Genomic DNA, 23,472 nt, shown 5'->3' with positions numbered 1-23,472 from the left:
TAAACACAAGCTGCTGTTTTATCATGACATACTCATCAAATGACTGGTACCCTTTACATGAGCAAATGTCGGAGAAAACAATGAAAAAATAAACACTGATCAAACCAGTTTATCAAACCAGGACTACACGTTTTTCCCCCTACCATGTGAACAGTGCAACTGATACTTCCAGAAGTCAGCTAACTTACTCCAGGATTGTGCTTCACGTTCATCAGATTATCACAGAGTACACGTTTAGACTCACCCCAAATTTATTTCTGATATCTGGACTGAGCCCTCCATGTACCATGAAGTGACGATCAATATCATCCTCTTCTGAGTCCTCTCGAGATTTTCCTTTACTGTCATCCTGTCAACAAACAATTTATTCCAATCAAAGTAGGTTTTGCCCTTCACCATTCTATCTTATTAATTTATTCCAAACCAAGTATTTAATGATAAAATGAATTATTCCATTCATACAAATCTTCAAAATCTGCAGTTGAACATGTAATTTGACATAATGCCGTAATTCTTGAGGTAAACTGTACACTGGGTATAGTTTCAAGGCAATTACAAGAACTGGTTTTCACCAAGGTACTTTGTAGTTTTCCCCAAAGACTTTCTCTGAATTCTGCAGATCCAGCACAGACCATGCCAGTACATTCTTTGTACTGAACATAATTGAGGACATGAAGCAGACATAATTAAGTGGCCTACCTACATGTATACAAATCCATCACAATACTACTCAAACCAGACTCTGGAGTCTGGCAGATTTAGAATGGTGAGTTTACAAACCACGACACAGTGAATGTATAATCCACAGTGGTGTAACAGGCAAAAAGTCAATACTTGTAGTAGCTCTTGCAACGCCATCAAATACAGTCAAGGTATTTTGTGGATTTTTCCCTTATTTAAGTTTCCGAGGTCAGTTGTTGGTCATAAGCCCGGGTGACAAAGACTGAACTGCACAAAAGGGTTTGACACACTCCTATCCTACTCAACATTACAAAGACCAGGACTCACAAGAGACTTTGTGATCACTTGTATCCAACTATAGAAAAACTAAGTCATGCAAGCGGAGCAGGTAATTGCATATTGACAATAATTATTTATATCAGGCTTCCAGTGGTGGACATAAATCAGCATACAGGTAATCTATTGTATGCTTTCGCATAACGTACCCGGATGACTGCAGTATTACAATGTGTCAGTAAAAGTACCTGGATGATGACAATATCATTTTTGTTATTGTCCTCACCCGGGCATTTTAACCAATGAGCCTTATGCACAAGTTGGCCATTTTTGTCGAGTTCTCTGAATGTATTTCATAAATTGTTAACTACTGAATGGGATGGCACCAGACTATTTATGCAGCCTTATTTTACTCTCATTTTTTTTTAAAATCTGGCTTAAAACATTAGGGAATGTTTAATTACACATTTTAAATAATTCCTTGAAGCAGACTTGAATTAATTAGTAATTGACTTGCTTTCACTTCTCTTCACAAGTTCCAAAAATGAAGATTTTACCTAACTTTCAATTCTGTATGGCCGACTGGTGAATAAGGCCCATTTCGCAAGTGAAAAGATCGCAGTGGTCGCGTACACGCATTCAGTACTGTTTTAACAAAAAGGCAGCTTTAAGCAGCGCGAGATTCACTTTGGTTAGCAAAGATGAAATTTGAGAACTAAAGACGTTGAAAATATCCCGCAAGTAACCAATATGACATGTATGACTCTAGTAAATCTTCTGTGTACTGCATGTCTGCCCCAGAAGAAGCTTTTCAGATTTTTAGATGCTGGAAAAGCTTTCACTAACAGTTAGCCGGTATTTTGTTGAAGTTCCGAGGAAGCGGTCGGAGATTTTTTACAGCGGCATGGAATTTCTTTCTTTCGGATCAAGTCAGCTGGACATAAATAATAATATTGGATAGCTTTCTTCGCGGGATACAAGAATATACATGTACAGTATGTAATGCATTCGCTATAACAATGATCCACTCATCTTCAGCTCGTTCAATATTGTCATAGCTCTTGCAATATATTCTTGTATCCTCCTCAAAGCCATCCAATATTTTATAATTATCAAAGAAAAAATGGGCTAATATTTCACACTTTATTGTCTGGGCACTCTCACAAATCAAGTAACACAGCACAATTGTCTCCCAAATTTTGAATTTCAACTGACAAAACGTACCACCACATCAACTGCGATGACTGGTGTATCTACAGAATGGCTGGTGTTATCCACTGGGGTCTTGCCATTAGACTTGATGTAATCATCTTGATCATCTTCAGCTAGGCCGGCTGGGATACAGGTAGGCTCTTCAGTTGAACACACACATCCCATATCGTCATGGTTTTGTCCTGTCAAGGATGAGATGAATTGCATATATTTTAACCACTAACTACACAATTGTGCTCATAGGAAATGTACCACTATCACCATCCATTTATCGTCGTCCAATCCCCTACATACCCACGTTTTGAAGTATTCAAGCATGTACAGCAAGCCACTCCTTTGATAAGGCTCAATCCATGATCCAAACTTTGTAAACAAGAACGTGCCTTTAGATACATGAACCTGCCTATATGCTGGATTTGGGCAGATTTTAGAAAATGCCGAAAGACTTTGAGTACATACATGCATTGATAAGTTTCCTGGACATTATGGCCACATACTGGTAGATAAGCTATGCATTGTGGGCAGCAGAGTTTAATAGAGTCAGTACAGATTCCTCGACAATTGCGTTGTTTTGCATGAATGTCTGCGCAAAGAAATGGCTCACTGGGTACTTGGTGCAAAGTGGTCTTAAGGCTGGCTGAACAATGTACTACATGCACAGCATGCAACTGGGAATTTAGAGAAAAAATGAGGAAATTCCAAACCACTCAAGACTTTGTACAGAGTTTTTCAATTTGCAATGGCATTCATGAGAAAGTAAAAAATGAGGAAATCAGTGGATTCGAGGGGAAGTTGCATGCCTACATGTAGTACTACATGTACATGTTAATTCAAACACTCCTCATATTGTTCTACATACAGCAATTTTGAACTTTCCAAAACTCAAACAGAAGTTACAGGATCATATTGCAGGCTCGATGGAACAGACAATTCTACCATTGTCTACAGGGGACACAGCTGGTTGAGGACAAATCCAAGTGAAACAATTACAATGATGCACACTGCAGGTGGACCAAGCTGTATTGGCAGCAAAATGGTAGTCGGCTGCTGCTGGCATGTAGGGGGGGGGGAGCACATGTATTTATACAAATACTCAGAACATTAGCCATGTTTTCAACAGTCAACAAGTTTAGGAATATGGGCTGAGGTGGTGGGGATAAGCAGAGCATATGGACAGAGTACCTCAGCAATCACGTAGCAACAGGAGCTACTCCCGCATGAATTCACAGGATTTGTACATGTTACATTCTCAAGTTCAGACAGAAGAGACTAGAAATGGCAATTTTACACAGTTGTAAGGTGTTAAAATGTTATATTGCAGAGTTAATTATTTATTCATATTAATATCAGCACATGCATACACAATCAAATACACAAAGAAATCAATGGATACAAAGTTAAAAGTGTAAAAAAGAGCACAACTTGTAAATATTCTCATGAGCCTCTTATCGCATCCATTAGATTTGGAGTTTCAGAAATTAAAACTTTCTCAGTTTTGAAAGACACCCCTCTTCAAAGTCTTATCAATGCCCATAGATCCTAGAATATTTTTTTTTTGGAATGTACAACACTCACTGAACTAAAACTTCTTAAAGTTGGTTGTTGAGCAACCGAATTTACATTGTAAGCACTTTTGTTGCTTCAATGGAAAACAAAATTCACAAATTACAAATGATCTACCCTACCTTTGACCATGTTAAGTTATACATTAAAGCTTAAGTTAGAATTTTAAAAAAAATATAAAATTTACTTTCACTGCAAGTATAAATGTACCAGGTTTTTGTTTCAAATTGGTCTTCTCAAGGCTCTGAGTGTAACGTCCCTAACAATGGAATTGCCCTAATTGTCAATTCAGCACCATGCTCACAGTGCACATGAGGGCACATCTATTGGGCTATGGACACTATCTTATAAGTAACAGAATGACATTTTATACCCTGTTATACATGTATGTCATAGTGTTCAATTCTATAATCAGACCATTAACATCTAAATTTTACAATTTATATACTGTACATGTACACACAATGGTAGGGAGAACATACGTATTTTAATAACTTGATCTTTACAAATATTAACGATAAGTACAAAAATATCCCATAACCATGCCCACATTACATACACCTTAAATATGTTTTAAAAAAAACCCTGAGTTTAATAGACTGGAAAGATTAGAAGTAGAACATGTGGAAATTGCTGTAGAAAATTTAATATTTCAAAAGAACTTTAGGCCTACATGATAGGAATTCTACAAGATTTAATCACAGAGGAACATATATTAAAAGTAGAAATATACATGTCAGCACATGTTGTTACAAATGTCTAGCTTTAAAAGTGTAAAATTAATGTATTTACATGCAAGCAGGCACAACTACCCTTACCTACAAACAATATGGCTTACCATGCACGGACATCTGGCCACCAATTTTATGGTTTAAGGAATCATAAAATTCTAGTCAAAATATACTTGGTATGGAATGCTTAAATTGTACAAGTTCTGACGTATGCATAGACTCTTGTTGAGTTTGACTGGCTCCAGTTCTGTTTTTGAACTGCGCATGTGCACAGGTCAGTCGGGATACTTGAAGGCTCATCAAAGGCATGTGAACGCACACAGAGATGGTCACATGAAGCTTGTGCGATCAGAATGGGCATTCACGTAACATCGCGTCACATTGCATCAGTGATTTGAGTTTCCTGCTTGTTTCAGTCATTCAGTGTTGTATCTTACACCTACGCCACTTACATACCATTTTGTGATTAAGTTATTTCTTCACACATGTACATGAAACTTTGTTATTAATTAATTATGTATGATTATGGTGTTAAAAATTAGCATTTAGCAAACTGCTATTTGAACAAATTACTGTTTTGTACGTATTTCCAAAATCAGCTGTACACGCACAATAATGAATTTAAATATCACACAACATACAACTTGTCCAATCTTAAGCTAAATTCGTCATATTTGAAACACCAACCATCCAAAACCATTTCTCTTTATACCTTGAACACAACACAAGACTAAAGTACTGCACCATAAACCAAGCTTATCTGGTAATGTGTAAGGTCACAATATTGGCAACCAAAAGTGGGACATTTATAGAGATCTGAAGCACGATGAAAGGTTCTGTTAGTTTTCTCTTAAATTGTGGGAGAAACATCCCTTTATAAAGTGGCAAACACCATAAAAAATATAATATGCCAAATATGTTTCACTCCAAGGCAGATTAAATGATTATAATGTTATTTTTTGACAGTTAACGTAAGTTACATGGTGTCCGCTTTCCACTTGTGCATTCTTCTGCAAGTATCAAACAAGGCAATTGTTGGCTTCTTGTAGTCTTGTCAAGGTATCCATTTCTTATTAAAATCAAATAAAAAGCTTGACAAGTACATGTAGGTTTATTTAGTAGTAAATGGACAAGAAACTAACGTTAAGTGGATGCTGTAACTAACATTATTAAACTGGTGTGCTGGGATGTTTACATTAGTAAAATATAGCATTTGCCAATAGAAACATCTCAATTAACTATTCTTGTCAAGTAATTATGTTATTGATATTATCAAGCTGCCTGCAGTACTTTTGGGAGAAAGTTAAACGTTAGTGTAGTGAGACGTCTTTTACGAGGCACCGTACAATTGGCACACAGCCCAGAAAAATGTATACAAACGCGCACTCAGTGCCGTGAACGCGCGAATATCAGCCCTTTTCTGCCTGCACACCAAAGTGTGCAATATGGAGGCCTAGTTCACAACACAGCCGTACACTTGCCAGGCGTTCGGGGAACTTCGGGGAACCTCTGATTAAAATATTAGAACCGGTGAATCTTAGGAACCTCACTTTGAATCTGGGAACTTTAGAAATACAACCTTTGTGATTTAATATATTTTATCATTGGCAACTGTGTCACAATTTAAAGAGCTAGAAACTGATCTATTATCTTATCAATACTTTTTGTAACAGTTGTTTTTGTAGGTTAAAATTGAGATCAGGTGTTAATTTAAACTATTGTAATCGATTTTTGTGAACAAGTTCATGAGACCAAGCATAATTTAACTCCTGCTTTGATTTGTTTCTGTTTGTCTTGATTTGTCCTTGGCGTCCTTAAATCTAATCATTTGAGCGGACCTCCTTACTGGCGTACCGCTACATTAGTTACGGCGTCCACTTAACGTTAGTTACGGCGTCCACTTAACGTTAGTTACGGGACATACCATTATTACAATATAAGTTAATTGACACATCAATAGTGCAAAGAATGCAGCAGCAGATGTAGAGATGGGGTTGTGGGTTGCAACATTCCCCTCCCCTTTCAGCCTCTGACTACTGTTATGAAACTAGTGAATGCAGGAGGAAATAGATTTCATGATTTTCCTGGGGGCATGCCCCCGCAACTCCCTAGCAGGGTGTGCTTTGGCACGCCTTAGACTCAACCTAACCCTTTATTGCCCACCAGATGCTCCCCTGGAATGTCATTGCCAATGTAAACTGAACCCGTTAGTACATGCAAAATACACAATGTATTTCAAGAGTCTTCACGGTATAAATTTAAACTGCACATTTTCCAAAAATATTTTACAATGTACATTGATCTTTTTGTGCAGATCAGTACATGAAGGTAAATGCAGCTGTCTACACAAAGCACCGTACATACTTTTCATGCATGGCATCTATAGGCATCCGTACCGTATTCTGGTTCATATCTCATGTTCATACATGTATTTGTAATGAATGGGTCCCATGATGAGAGGGACATGGAAGGCATTACTTTGCATTGGCTTTATAAAAAAATAGAATTGCATAGCTCAAGAATCAAACTACTTTCTAACCAAAACAAATTGGATCATTTGGTAAAAAAAATATGCCAAAAATATATCAAACAAACCCCTCTAAACGAAACAACCCCCTATAAAAACGTGCATAGACAGTAAACAGATGCCTTTCTAATATTGTTTTTCAGGAAGGGTTTGTTGTGATTTTGTTTTGACCAGCATGCCAATCTTAGACTCTGTCTAACTCTGTGAAATTTCAAGTTCATCCTGAGAAATGTCATCCTTTGAGGTCTGGGTTGTTGTATTTCTAGCAGCTTAGTTTCATACTGTTTCAGCCCAATCAGTCTTTGGTTCATATTCTGGATTAAGCAAGTCTGGATTCTCAGCCTCATCATCAGCATCCTCCTCTGTGCTACTCAAGCCATATTTTTCACTGACAACAATGGAAGGAATAACGACATCCGCCATTGTGAACAGGACTGGTTTGACAGGGCCACTGTCAACAGACAGACCTGACTGGTCGTCTTCTGATACTTCTAAGATAGTAGAAAGCTCACTGTCCGAGCTGCTGCAGTAAGAATACTTCAGATGGTCAGAGCCTCCCCGCCCTGGTATCTTCCTTGGATGTGACCGCTTTGCAGGTTCAACATCAGAATCAGTTTCATCTGAACTTGAATCTGAATATGAATCTTCATCATCACTACCTGGATTTACCACATACATCCCCTTATTCTTCTGGGTGATCAACACTGGTCCACTGCTGACGACTTTTGGTGCATGAAATGCTTCAGATCTGCCCCCTGGTCGCTTCATACGAAAAGATTTTGAAGGAATAGAAGAAGCTTTCCACTGCTGGACCTTCATTGCTGCCCAATCTGGACGGGCTATAACCCGTTTCTTAGAGGTGGGTTTACTTAAGTTGGCAGGTTTGTCTATGGAACCTGAGGCAGCAACACTTGAGGGTGCTGGAGTGAACGTTGAGAGAGACCCTGGAATGTTATCATCAGAACTAGGATCGGAGTCAATCCATGAGGAAACTGAACTTGACAGGTCAGCATCATCTGTGCCTGAACTTGCATATTGCCCCAAGACTGATTTTTCATTAACTTGTGACTGCAAAGGAAACTGGTTTGCAGGTGGCTGTGAACTTCGATGAGGTTCAGGATGTGGTACTTCCACAGTTTCACGACATGGCTTAGAATTCATCGAAACAGTGTCTGGACTCACTGAAGCAGTTTTCAAGAAAAACTCTGGTGTCTTGTTGTGAGCCTCCTTCATAAGTTCTCGCATCAAGTCCTGGTTCTTCTTGAGTTTGGTCTGGAGTTGAACTTCTTGGAAATCAGGTGAGGAGGCACGTAGATCCCAATCGAGCTCCAACTCACATAAAGAATCACTTTCATCTGAAGGAGTTGTACCCGAGTCACTGGATGAAAAGTCTGTTATGCTTGGTCTCTTCGTATGTGGGAGGTAGGTGTCTTTATCTGTTGGATTTTGGTTTGAGCTACTGCTGGCCTGCAATATGGATGATGAGGTACCAGGTCGTAGATCTAGAACTGGTGGGCTAAACACATCTTCACCCAGAATGTTCTTATTCAAATCTTGCCATACTTGTTGTGATGGACTGAACAAACCCACCTCATGCTCTAAATATAAGCTGTTTAAGGAGTAAGCCACATCGATGCTGTCTTGCCTCGGAGGATCAGGATTGAGAATGGGCGCAAAGCTACCGGTACTATGGGTAACAGGCTCAGTGAAAGTGCTCTCACGACCCTCTGGAGACTTTCTTATTTCACTCACTGAGGTAAATGCACTATTTGGAGAAATTTTCAGGACAGTTTTTGGAGACTGACTCCTATCAATGGCACCTCGGGCTGGTTGAGGTCTGATTATTTGGCGTTGGGTAATGTTACCATTGCTATGCAGATCCTTGAGAAGAAATCCAGTTTCATTATTCTGTGTGCCTCCCAGCATGTCCAGATAGTACTCATGCAGAGCAATCTGATCCATCAGATCAACATGAGCAGGACTGTTTCTATCAGCAGAATGGTCTTCTAGGGGACATGCTGCTTGTCCACCGCTAGCCAAATGTTTGGTAGGAATTGTCTGAGTACAACTGTCCACAGTCATATCTGAACCTTGCCTCATGTAGGTCCTAGACGGTGGACCACTGGAGGGTGATGTCCCAGATGACAGCAAGTTCTCTTTGGCTTCATACATAGACACCATTTCCCAAGGGGATGGGCTTTGTGAATCTGAAGGAGAGCTGGTCCCTGTCTGACCACTGCACATGGAATCGTCTAGTCCACTGTCCGAGAAAATGCAAGCCCCCTTGTCGCTGGATAAGCTTTCATAGACTTGATGTGCTGGTAACAAACAACAAGAACAAAAGTAACTTTGAATTATGTGATCCCTACTCTCTTCCTACTTTACATTGACTGCAGACAGGTGCTTTGAAGGGATTCAGTTATTCAGAGCTTCACAAAAAGAAAATGCCGGGCACATTGTACACCTCTTGAAAACTGCTGGCATTGCAGATGTTTTGAGATGAAATCTAGACCTGGTCCTGTGTGATCTGGCACAATACAAAAATGTTGTATTCCAGAGAAGACATCGGCAATTATTGCCAGACGTTGTCATTGACAAATCTGAAGATTCAATGTTTACATTCTGTGCATTGGCAACTCCTGGGCTGAGGGCAAAGTTTTGTTGTTTAGAAGAGTGAAAATGATGTATTAGAAATTGCAATGAAATTCTATATGTGTACAAGTACACACACAATAGCAAGGAATTTCCTACATACCGGTACATGTGCATGTAATTACAATTCTCATTACACACTGATCCTCAGACTTACAGTCACTCAGCATGTACACCAAACTTACTTTCGAACAAGACGTTATTTGCAATATTTTTGAAACTGGCTTGAAATTTATTTTAGTTTCAAACACAAATCTGTATAAGAAATAAGATTGCTTGGCATCTACATGTAGGATCAGTCAAAGCTATTAATCAACATGCCACAGGTGACATGGTCTACATGCAACTTTGTTCACTACATACCGGTATACATTGTACCAAACCAGCATTACCTTACAAAATGTATGTGCATCAACACTATGATGAACAAGTGTATGTGAATGTATATGTATGTATAAAAGAAGAAACTGAATGTTAAACATTGTGTAAACACTTAGACATACATGTAGGTGTTTAGTCCCTGTACATGTACACAATACACTCCATCAAGTACGATACTCACCCAGTGTCAATTATGTATACCAACGAAACAGCAAAATTTCAAATTCACATTATACAGTTGTACATGCCAAGTACATATCTGTACACCATATAGTTTTACACGCTACTACATATGTAGGCATCAAGTTGAACAGTACTTCTCTGCACTACCAATCCAAATATTTCGCTACATGCATCAAGCAACTGACAGAAAAGTCTGGAGAAAACTACATTCAATCTCCGCTACACCGGTATGGCACTCAAACTGCAAGTGAAACTCACGTATGATAAAGCATGCTGAGCTTTATGAAAGTAACGCATATCAGCAGCTGCCCCAACAACATGCTCTAATAATATGCACTGCATGACTGCACATGAAAAGGCTGAACAATCAACACAATAATGGAACGAATAAAATCGACCCTAACAAAGTAGACAAACCCAACAATCACTGCTGGCCGTGGGTATTTGATCCACAGGTCACTCAGCTTACATGTGCATAATTATACACGTATGGATGATTCAAAGCCCTGTTTATGTTGACAAACTATTTTCCTTTCTGTGCCTTACTACGTGCGAGCTTTCCCAGAATTTACAATGTTCAATCAATACTATACAACCTTCAACTTCATCACTTGCACGACTGGGATGTTTTGTAAAATTTTGCAAGCATCAAATGTATCATCAAACGTGTAGATACTCAGAATTATAAAAATAATGTAGGCTGCACTTTAGTAATGAAAAGAACAAACCTAAAATCTTTTACAGTTTTTGTTTGTGATGAAGTAATTGATTCATGATCACTTGTCTGGAAAATCCATGTTGAATGTGGATAGGCTTCTTGGTTGTATTCCAATTTCAACAAAAATCTTGCAAATGAAAAATATCGTGCAAATTAAGAAAATAAATTATTTTAAAAAATGAGGTTTTAACCAAATAAATAGAACCCACATATAAACATGTACAGTGGAATGCCGCAGCTTTAACGAACATCGCGGGATCCACAGAAAATGTTCGTAATAGAGATCGTGCGGTATAGCGATTTTATGCTGCCGGTACTCCTGTACTCAATTTTCAATAAATGGCACCCTTCATAACTTCACCCTGCACGCCCTACACGTGCCGACTATTGAATTATGTAATTACACAGTTTTGAGCTTACTACCTACAATGATGGGTGGCTTTCCCCTTCTATTCCTTCGAGAAATAATAGCCACTTGTCGCTCTTCTGTTGACGGTTTTCAACAACAATGTTTGGTTGGTTTTGTACACAAAAATCGGGAGCCAAGGACGATGTTCGGTATAGCCGAATGTTCGGTATAGTGGTGTTCGGTATAGCAACGTTCCACTGTACTGAAGTTTAAATTAGAATTTCTCTGTTCATGTACTTTCTGCCCACTTTATATTAAAAATACTGCAAGAAACGTCCGTGATTTTTGGTATGCTGGTAGTATTTATACAGTCAGTTTAGTATAAATCACACTTTTCAGTGTACCTAACCAAAATCAACAATGACCTCATTTGACCCCTAGATGACCTTTGACCTCAAATGTCTTAAGTCATCTGAAGTCCCCCCACACAAATATTATTGTAACCAAGTTTCTGGTTGAGATTGAAGTCCGACTTTTCATATGACAGCTCTAAAGACTTTAACCTAACCAAAATGGAACACACTATACACAGACAAACACGGTCGTATCGGTATTCACACCGTTAATCATGGATGTCCTATTGTCCCTCTTTTGTTTGTACTTTTTAGGAAGACTCCCATAAGTTTTGTACACGACCCCAATCGCGGACGTATGCTGGGAATTTTGACAATATTGTTCTCTTTTGTTCTCCAGCATTTTTCGTCCGTGGTTTGAATGCCTGATTACGCCCACCAACACACACGTTTGTTTTACATACGTTATGTGGACATTCCTTTGTTTTCGTGTCGGTAAGAAAATTCGGTACAAAAAATAACTTTACTTAAACTGTGAAAACTCTTTCAACCTTATCAGGAAGACTCCCATAAGTTTTGTACACGACCCCAATCGCGGACGTATGCTGGGAATTGCGGACGATATTGTTCTCTTTTGTTCTCCAGCATTTTTTCATCCGTGGTTTGAATGCCTGATTACGCCCACCAACACACACGTTTGTTTTACATACGTTATGTGGACATTCCTTTGTTTTCGTGTAGGTAAGAAAACTCGGAAAAAAAAATAACTTTACTTAAACTGTGAAAACTCTTTCAACCCCAAATTTGTTTTGATTTCCTTGAATGTTTCTCTTCATTCTGCGACAGATAACCCAAACCCGAAAATGCCTCTAAACTTGTTTTCCAGAGAGGGCGAAACATTATGTGGACACGGCTTAGTCCACATAACGTCAACACAACCTGCATTATGTGGACATCTTTTGTTCACATGTCCACATAGTGACTGTAAGACAAACTCATACAAACAGGTTTGCTTATGGTGTAAATCGAGGATTTTCTATTGTTCCTCTTCCCTTTTCCTTTGTTTATACTCAAACCTTTTGCAATAGCTCTCATTGGTTTTGTACTTATTTCTAATCGAGGTCGTCCTCGATTTGGTTCCTGTCCTCAATTCATCGATGATGTTGCACGTGTGTGTCCTCGATTAAGGGAATAAATGTGTGCTTCGGAGGTTTTTATCACTCTGTTTAAGACCACTTAGAGTCTGGGTGCTGATAATTACCCGAGCCGGAGGCGAGGGTAATTATCAGCACCCAGACTCTAAGTGGTCTTAAACAGAGTGATAAATACCGACGGAGCACATATTTATTCCCATTCATAAATACCTTTTCGGTAAGAAAAAATCATATAATTCGTTCAAAACATCCCGATTTTGTTCAACAAATTCACTTTATGCTTTTTGAAACATCCCTCTTGCAAAATAATGGAGTGTTCAGCTGGCGAGTAAGATGTAAACAACCCTTTTATGGAGATTGACGCGCGCGTAACATGTTCTGCGCGATGTCGCGCAGAACGCACCTGGCGCGTTGCGTTTTGGATTTAGAACTTTAAAATTCTGACTCCCTGGTAGTGTTGCGCATGCCTACGTGAGGATTGTGAACGTTCAACCAATGAAACGATAAGAGGCACTGGATTTTTAGGAGTCCACATTTTATTGTGACACTGGAAAAGTGTTTAAGACCAGCTAGCCATGTCTTTATCATCCGTTTAAGACCGGCCACGTGACGGGCTCTCTACCAATAGGAATGCGTAAACTGTCTTAGGTATTTATGAATAACAAATTAAACACGCACAGACACACACATGTTTACGTTACATACCAAGTGTGAACATTCCCTTGGTTTCGTGTAGTTAAGAAAAACACTGTGTGGACTTGCCCACGTCCACACAACGTCGCCTCTACCTGGTTTATGTGGACCTCTTTTGTTCGGAAGTCCACACAGTGAATGTAATGCCTACCCACCGACACCCAGAAGGAATACACTTTCGCAATGTTCCCCTTTCTGGTTTAAAAGCCAGGGGGATAAAAACTGTGCACATATATGAGTTTTGTGGTTGTGGGTTTGATGGCTTGTATGATGAAGGGAATGTGCTTGACCAGTTTTAAACAAGTACCGGTACTTTATACTGGCTTGGTGTTCAAAACAAGTACAAAATTCCCCATTATCTAACGGATTTTGTTTAACAATTTTATTGTAGAACATGGCCTTGTCTAGTACCTCGTGCGCGTAGTGCTTAAAATCTCCTTTTATGGAGCACGCTCAGAGGGTACTGCGTGATGTGGCACAGATATTGATGAATGTTTGATGAAAATATGCATACCTTTTTGTACATTTATTTCTTCAAGTTCAAAATAAAAAGCCGTTTTGTGAATGTGGCTGTAGAATCTTACATAACGTGGCTCCACTCAACTGAATATTTGGGAAAAGTGTCTAAGAAAATAGAAATGTAGAAGAGCAAATTTTATTTTTAACGTAATCTTAAATACTGATAGCACCAACCTTGGTCTGTGGTGTCTTTTGATGAGTCCTGCTTGCCAGAACCCTTCCGATCCTTTCTGAAAGACACTCGCTGGAAAGTGAACCCAGAAATGGGTTCAAGGACACCATCTACCTCCGATGAATCAGTCACTGACACAGGCTCAGAGCCAGAGCTGTGTGGAAATAGGAAAGGACACAATCTTGACAAACTCTACTTGAAAAACAAATCACTGCAAACAATGTATAATGCAATAATCAACATCTAGATGCAAGGAAGCTTACACAGTACATAGACGAAGAAGTAAATAAAGAAACAAAGTAGGACACAAACATGGACAAAGGCAGGAATTATATGGTGAAGGAATGAGCAATTATACGAGAATACCATGGAATAAAGTGTGTGATAAGCAACTGTAACATACAAGCAAATTATCCTAAATACAAGCTCGCAAAGCGAAAATACATGTCCATAGAGATGAAAAACCAAACAACAAGAAGTACATGTATGTATTTGTATCTCTTACAGATGTGAATGATGCAAACTGACTCATGGATCCCTTGCATGAGTGGTTTGATAGGCAGACTGGAATGCGTGCTCACTTAAAAAAAAATGACTGAAATATATCTGTCATTTTTCAATGAAGGACATACTAATTCTATAAAAAAACCTGGTTTTCATATTTCAAGGACCACCAAATAACCATCTAAATGACTTAAAATGAACAGGTTATTAAGGGAATAACAGTGTGAGGAGCCGGTCTTCACTGCATCATAATGACCGGGTTTGGGGGTGACTGCTGTTAATGGACCGAGACGAAGTCGAGGTCCATTAACAGCGGTCACCCCCAAACCCGGTCATTATCACGCAGTGAAGACCGGATCCTCACACTGTTATTCCCATTAATAAATACCTTTTTAACGAAATAAACAGTTAAAATGCTCCAATTTTGTGACTTTTTTTCCGGCGATATTTCCAGAATTGTTTGTGTTCATGTTCATGGGCCATATTTTAGCTTATGCGTGGTACCCTGTCTCTTCAATAAGCGTTGTTATATACACCACAGCCGGGCCCAGGCTGCGCTGGACAATTGCAACGTCTTCATTGCGTACGCGTACGACTTCTGCTGCCGTAGCCAAACAAATTACAACAATGTTTTCATATTTTTACCTTATGGAGGAAGCTGAAATTTCGTTTACACATTCCTTGTGTCCAGAATTACAAATGTGCTTGGTTTAGGAAAGGTAAACATGTCGATGGGCAAAGTATTTACAGAAAATAAATCTTAGATCTACGCTTTCGTCGCAACATCCTCAGTATAGTGCACTGCCGCTGTACGATGTCGTTTCAAAACTTCCTTACGCGCGCACCCATAGCAACTGTGTTGCGTACGCGCGCGTCAGTCTCACGCGAAGGTGGTTGAGCGCATGTGCAGTGCTGTATTGTTACAAGCTGCCGTTTGACTGTTGTAAATTTGGCCAATCATTGCCTTCCATGGGGCTGGATCAATGCTGGTTCAGGGGCCATTTATTTGCTTGTTCTTTGAAGCCGGTCATTATCACCGTTAATGCCCGGCCACGTGATCGAGTCTCGACCAATCAGAAACCATCAACTCTCCAAGGTATTTATTAATATGCATTACTATAGTCTCCTACACACACACACACATGCATGTGTGTAAATGCCGGCAATTGTGGACGCCCCATTGTCCCTAATCCTCTTTCCTTTGTTTTTAGCGACAGCTCTCATTGGTTTTGTACACAATTTGAGATCGTGGACGTTCGGTCAATCATGGACGTATTGTTTGCGCCCCAATTTTTTTGTCCTACACACGTAGTGGCAATGTGAATGTGTTTATTTTCAGGCCTCACTTTCATTCCAATTCAGCCATACTCTACAAGGTGCGAATTAGAACAGTGTTGTTACACGAATGGTGGTGTTTAACATGTTTAAATAGAGTAAGGTAAAAGTACATGTATGTGTGAGAAAGATGTATGGATATATGTACGCATTAGGTACAGAGTGATTCACATGTATGTGTGTACTAGGAGTGATTCAAAGCAGCTTAGAGGCATTTGCATCATTATTTTGTGATAGTATAGTGCAAGTTTGAATAACACATACATGTAGGCACACATACATTTGTACCTGTACATGTATGTTGACAAAATATTAAGTCACCTAGTTGGCTGGTTCGAATCTGATGTACAATTTAGCAGCGGGTACCGCATAAACTATTATAAGATGGAATTTTGCGTCGGGGTGATTTAAATCAAATTAGTTTGCCCTTTACCGACGTATAAACGCAAGAAGGGCAAACCTAATTTGATTTATATCACCCGACGCAAAATTCCATCTAATAGATTTTTCGCTGTTTCATCTTTGGCTTTAGGCGATTTCTTATAAAGCTCTTGGATTCGAACGCTGGCTAAACTTATGGCCTCCTTTTATAAATTTTGTTATAGGCCTATAGTGTTCAAATATTCGTGACTCGAATTGACTCGAGCTAAATATTTGACTCGACTCGACTCGACTCGACCTTTCGACCTAATGACTCGACTCGACTCGAGTCACTTCTTTAAAATGACTCGACTCGACTCGAGTCACAAAAATCAGTAACTCGTTACAACTCTGATCACCTTCAAGATTTAGCAAGTGTAATTGTGTGGGGAAATGAGTCACAATCATGACAATGGTTGCGTACACCATGTACATAATGTGTGGTCCATTGCAACTTCGCCCCATTACAACTTCGCCCCGCTGCAACTTTGCCCAGCTGAAACTTTGCCCAGCTGAAACTTTGCCCCGCTGAAACTTCGCCTCATTGCAACTTTCAGTTGATAGTGTTCAACACCATTTTTATATTTGCATAATTTTTTTTAAAATTTTCACAAAATTCACTATTCATGGCATTTACTTTTCTTACCTCAAAAATAAATAAACTATCTCATGCTCTACCTAATTTTTTTCTCACAACGTTGTTCAATAAAATCTCGCAAGATACTCGTTGAAATGAGAATAGGGGCAATTCCATGGTAACTCAGCTGTGTTGTTATTCTATAAAGTCAAAGAATTGACAATGTTGGGTGGATTTTTCTTACAGAAATCCCTTTATATTTAGTGTCTAAATTACAAAATGAGGCCAACAAAATAAACCTCTGTTGGTTTGGCAATAATTCTTATCAGTAACTCACGTTACAAGAAAAGGACATTTGTAATACCCTGCATTTGAAAATCTCCTCAAAACTGTGCACTGATGGAATTTTGTTTAGTGCTCTTACATCGTTACACTCTTTCAGCACAAAATATGATTTTTTTTTGCATTTTGCATGTAAAAACAAGATGCAAAAATGACTACGTGAATCCATAATTTTAGCCAAACCTCCCCTCCTTTGTTTTGGACAAAAAAATTCACTTAAACATATCCTATCTCATTTCCAAATTACTCAAATGAAAGCTCATGTTTTCCCGTTTAATCTGATACCACATTTGAGGTTGCAATGCTTGTAGTTTTTAAGATTTCCTAAATTTTCCATTTTTTTTTTAAAGCCATGTCCACGTTCTCATGGAATTACCCATAAAGTATCATGGGCTAAAATGTCCGCTGCACCGCTAGAAGTGTCTCTCTGGCTACTGAATCTTTGTATGAAAAGTCACACCCACATTCACACAAGTCTCCAATTCAGAAGTACAACATTAAACAAACTTGTACATGTACCGTAATTTTCGGAATATAAGCCGCGCGGCGTATAAGCCGCAGCACGCAAAAATCTGCAAATTAAGATTTGAAGTCGGCGTATAAGCCGCACCGGCGTATAAGCCGCACCAACCGCAGCAGTTCAATTTTGTAAGGCCTCCAAATTCTAGTCAAAATGCTCTGAACCAGTTCCATTTGCACTACGAAAGCTATAAAAGGGCCACAAATGTTATGTCAAATCATTTACAGTCGATTACTCTTACAAACAAATATGGAAATTGATGATAAGAAATAAAAAACGGGAATTGCTGCCGGCTGGCTAGTCAGTGAGCCTGTGCCGGCGAATGACATTATTTTCCCCCAGCACTTGAGAGAGTATGCAACCCACCATGTGTTGTCTGACTGGAGCGCTACAAATCCTGCTTTGTGGCAACAGCCCCTGAGTTGTTTTGTCCTAAAGGATAAACAAGTCCGTTTTTACAGCAAAACTTATCAAATTGTTGTGATTACTAACAAGTAGTAACGTCAAAACTTCAAGTTTGGATCGTAACTTTCTTCGAAAACAATCAACACGATGCTGAGATTTTTATGGACGAATCCATTAATTTTGTAGGGGTGGTTTCACCCCTGTTTTGAGTTTTACATCGTTTTTTGAATACATTTCAAGAAAAAAAAATATATTGTGACGTTGAACAACTGATTATCAAATAAAGATATGTTTCAAACTCCATAAAAAGTATTAGTTGTCTTTTTCCTTTTTTTAAACTGGGGAAATATTGGTAATTATTGTTCCCAAGAAAGTGCACCCCTTTATTACCACAAATGGTGTGGTCCATGGGGAATCCCTGCAGCATGCATGCAGCATACATGTAGGCAGCATCACGTACGGCCGGTTGTCGATGTCCAAGGGACAGCTTTCACTAGCCGTACTTTTTACCGCTCGGTACCTTTTTGTGGGATGTGCTTTCGGTTTGTTAATGACTTTCTTAATTGATAATTATTTCAGCAACACATCTCTTCTTGTACCAGTACATTAAATACACATGTAAATGTCATTTTTATTCTTCAAGTCTCGGCGTATAAGCCGCCCTGTGTATAAGCCGCAGTAAACATTTTCATGGGCAAATTCAACGTATAAGCCGCGGCTTATATTCCGAAAATTACGGTAGTTGTCTTTATGTGTTTGCATCTTATTGCAAGCACCTTTTGGCAACAGGAAGGCTAATTGAAATATGCAACATGCTGGAATCTCTTTCTGTTTCTGTTCCGAGATGCACAAACACCCAGAATGTTGTCACGGTACGTTGTCGCTACCAACAGTGAGTTCATTGTGAACGCTGTTCACAAACATGACAAAGACTTGGTATAAAATGTCAGCCACAATAAGCTCATGCCTACCGGTATGTTTTGCACTTGGCAAATAATATACATTGTGAAATGGCAATCAAATCTTGCTTTAAATGACGGCTACATGTCCTCCGGATGGGACGTGAAGCCGTAGGTCCCGTGTGTTGTGTAATGCACGTTAAAGAACCCAGTAACACTTATCGCTAAGAGAAGGGGTTTGCCCCGGTGTTTCTGGCAGTGGCTGCTTAATGCGCCGCAGCACCTAAAGTATCCCTATGTGGGTCTCATATTTCTCATGTACTTCATTTACCTGCCTCTAATAATAGACATAATTTCCAGCGCCTTGAGTACCTAATTGTTGGTAGATACGTGCGCTATATAAGACTTTGGTATTATTATTATTATTAATGTGTGCATGAATGCCATACATACGTAATAAAGCCCGTCAAAAACGATAACTTACATGTACTTCCAAAAAACAAAAACAAAACCAAGCAGAAATGCCAGCAAGGTTATAACTCAAAAAGTCCTGTGGCCTCCATACTGACTAAACACCACTACCAGGCAGCATCTTGCATACACTATGTCTCATGCATCCAGAAAACACTGTTCAAAGGATGATTGTTGGGTAGAAGGCCTACCAATACAATTCAATTCTTATGGTTAACAAAGACTACCGAAGAAACACATTCCACTACTACTTTACACCTGCACACAAGATTAGCAGGTGGAGATCACCAAAACACCCAGTGCCAGCAAACATGTGACAGAAATATTAACTATGGGTCTGGAATGTTGGGTAGTTTGGTATGGATCAGAAGACTCAGTTGGCTTTTGGTCAAAAATATGTGCATTGTTTTGTACATTCTTTGCAAATTTCAGGGATTATTAACCAAACGCTATAAAACCCAAATCACCCGATGCCATTTATTTCTACACCCAGGAGTGGTTTTGGGAATTGTTTTTTGAGCCAAAATGAAGATTGTACAATAGCATTCCCTTTTTTCCTTGACTTTTTTGGGGGTGTTCATTTGAGAAAGTTGGTGAAATAAGATGAGAAGGAGAGTCATATATATCAAGACTTTTTGCAGTGGATGAAAAAATTGAATTTAGAAAATACATGTCAGAACACAATTTTAGACAAACTTTCTCCTTTTGGGCGGGCCACATTTCATAATTTTGGGGTAGGGAAAATGAAATGAGAAAGATACTAGGCCATTAATCCAATCTCATTTCAATTTCTTTATGAATTTGGCCTAAGCAGTCTAAACGGTAAATTCAAGAGCAAAATTCACAATTGAATGCAAGAGAAAGTACATTGTTTTGATAAAATTGGGGAATGATGAAGCATAGAACGTTTTCCTTAAAATCCATTTTATTTCACTAAAATTAGAAAACACCAGTGGCGTAGTTGGGTCCGCCCTTGGTGCCCCTCATATCATACTGATGCCCCCCCCCCGTTCCCCCCCCCCCCCTGAAAAAAAATCCCGGCTCCGCCACTGGAAAACATACAAGCAGCTGGGAGGTCTAATCTTTGAAGCAAATCCAGCACATAAATGGGATACTTTAGGGTGGATTTAAGAACATTTAAAGGGAAGGGGCAAACAACAGAAAATGAGTACATTTGATGTTACAATCAGATTTGGTGTCAATTTTAGTTGTCAAATTAACATGGCCATTTTGAGATACATGTATGTTTACAGACATATGGCTCCATGCAGGAACAAGAGAGGGCGCTTATTTTCCACCTTCGAGAGCCCCGTGGACGGGACACAAGTATTTTGTTATGCAATCAAGCATAGTGAATGACCATCATGCACATGCGACAGTTGGTAACGGAATGATTCTCCGACTTAACTTCCCTTTAAAAAAATCCTCCAAAGCCCCGAATGAGAAGAAAAGGCTGAATTTTCATTTGATCGACCATCAGGAGTTGATTAAACACAATTTAAAATTCCCTCCAGGAATTGAACCTGGAACCTCAAGCATTCAGATCAGTGATTTAATGCACACGCCGCAGCAAAATCACGCTGATCGTTGCGGAATATAAGCTATAAAAACTTATAGGCCAGGACCCCAAAATTTACCATTGGTACCATCCCAGGTGGCAAAATCTACATGCTATTTTTTCATTGCTATAGTTCATCGCTGGTTTATATTTTGATTTATATAACCGACATACAGATCCTTGTCATTTGATTGTTGGAACTCACATCACGTGTCATTCGTTATTACTGCCATTAACGCCGCGGCTCAAAAGTACTATCCGCCCATGGGGAATGGGAAATACTATTTAACAGTAAGGATCAGTCTTGTTCCATGACGCGGTATTTGTGTGCAAATGCATCGGTAAAATCTGAACTTTTCCAGTTCACTCGGCTTCGCCTCGTTAAATGGAAAAGTCCAGATTTTACCTTGCGATAATATTCCTCCCATTCCACGCTGACCCACTCTATATTTATATAATGATAGCATTATCAATGTAGTACCCGGTAGCTTATTGTTGCTTGTCACCCCTTGAATGTCCAGACCCCTTTTTACATTAACCCTATGGCTATCATGGGGCGGGGCTACACCCCCCCCCCAACATGCCCACCAATGAATCTTATTATAATCACTCCTGAACGCTGTGGCTGATCGGTATGAAATTCGGTGATCTCTCTTAACTTCTATCAGAGGTCTATAATTATGGTACAACAATAATTCCATAAGATGCCCATTGTTACCATGGCAATCAGTTCAGTTACATGTATTATACATGTAAAACGTCATTTTTTGTGTGTTGAACCATGAATACATGTACATGCATTTTTTTGGATAGAACCCAATATTTTCTTTGCTCAGGCCTATCTTGTAAGTTGTACCTACTTGAGACTAAAATTCATGGCCATGCGATTCACTACAATGCATGCTGGGAATCCAATATGGCCGAGTGAGAGGAATGGTGGCTCTATCCCATCCAAAGACGCTTTTTTCTTTATAGATGACTTGAATAAAATATGTGAAATATCCTATTCAAGTAATGAGTTTCAGAGATTACAAGTGGAAGGAATGGCAGGCTGATGGGTTGTGTGATTGGCTGGAAGTACATACTTTTGGATTGATACTGTACAGGTACATGTACATATACTATGTACATGTACCGGCACAAGTAGTGAGGAATGTGGCTGGGATTGAGTTCAAGCTGACATCCCTTCCAGCCTATAGTTCAGGACTTTTGGTCAGGTGATTTTAAAGTCTAGTCTGCCACTATACTTAGTCACATGCCCTGAGAAAACTGTACACAAAGAAAGGGTTTCCACGGAGCCATGCACAATATTTTCATGTTTGTGTTCAAAACATAATACAAACAGTTATATTTTCACATTTCCAAATCCAAAACCAAACTTAAAAAATATTTCACAATGTTTGAACTGTATGGCTTGTATGGATGTGCCCGCTCTGATCGGAATGTTAGTCTGATCTTTGTACATACAGCAGGTTATAACATTACTTTTAGTGATGTTATGTGAATATTTATGTGTACACATGCACTTACATAATCGTAACAATACAATGTGAAAATACAATGCAAAAATACAATATGAAAATACAATGTTCACTTTCCCTTTGCTAATTTGTCTGATAGAAGTAAAATCTGCTGCTTTTTGCAAAATGTGGTAGACCGCAAAAGGCACCCAACTTTCAAGCTACAAGACTGGCAACAAGTGGTCACCACATCATGTTGTGATACATGTACATGTATACATAATAAACTAGCCAACTACCGTATGGGCTTATTTTAAGGCTGAAACGATACGCCTGTGTCACGATACGATTTGTATCACGATACGTATCAAACGATACGATATATATCACGATATATCTTGGTATTAAAAAAAAAAAAAATCATAACAGATGAACTTAATCAGGGTCTAAGTCCTCTTTAATCTGTCTCGACTCGTTTCTGATAATACACAAATACAGTAAGGTACATGAAATGCATGCACCACCTGAAGAAAAGGGACATGACGGAGAGTCCGCATGAACTTTTCACGTGCGCGCGCTCAGAAAGGTGAGACTTCAACTCTTTGCATTATTATTTTCACATTTCGTGCTTCTCATGCATCGCAGTTGCTTGCAATTTTCTTTCGGTGCACTGCCGCTGTTATTTATTATATTATTATTAATAATATCGATATCAAACATTCGTACCGATATATCGTATCGTGAACGAATGTATCGCGATGCACCGATATATCGATGTATCGTTTCAGCCTTAGGCTCAGTGCACATAACCACTCAA

At 39.1% G+C, this 23,472-nt stretch overlaps 1 protein-coding gene across 10 annotated transcripts in view; it reads right to left on the bottom strand.

Annotated features, from left to right (window-relative positions):
• The window catches only part of LOC119730824 (synaptotagmin-like protein 4), an 85,113-nt gene that overhangs the window by 15,185 nt on the left and 46,456 nt on the right, over nucleotides 1–23,472 (bottom strand). For 7 of the 10 annotated variants that reach the window (XM_038203868.1, XM_038203873.1, XM_038203872.1 and 4 more), the window contains 2 exons: nucleotides 14,167–14,318; nucleotides 4,311–9,308 (listed from right to left, as the gene is read on the bottom strand). In XM_038203868.1, coding sequence (XP_038059796.1) covers nucleotides 7,267–9,308; nucleotides 14,167–14,318 — 2,194 coding nt within the window. In that variant the 3' untranslated portion in view covers nucleotides 4,311–7,266. Of the gene's footprint in view, nucleotides 1–244; nucleotides 350–2,181; nucleotides 2,352–4,310; nucleotides 9,309–14,166; nucleotides 14,319–23,472 lie in introns of those variants that run through there. The other 3 variants (XM_038203875.1, XM_038203877.1, XM_038203878.1) reach the window with 1 other exon arrangement.

The sequence above is a fragment of the Patiria miniata genome, unplaced genomic scaffold (genome assembly GCF_015706575.1).
Source record: "Patiria miniata isolate m_02_andy unplaced genomic scaffold, ASM1570657v1 HiC_scaffold_22, whole genome shotgun sequence".
Classification (NCBI taxonomy): Eukaryota; Metazoa; Echinodermata; class Asteroidea; order Valvatida; family Asterinidae; genus Patiria; species Patiria miniata.
The sequence above is the reverse complement of the archived record's forward strand: the minus strand, read 5'-3'. Positions and strand labels throughout refer to the sequence as shown.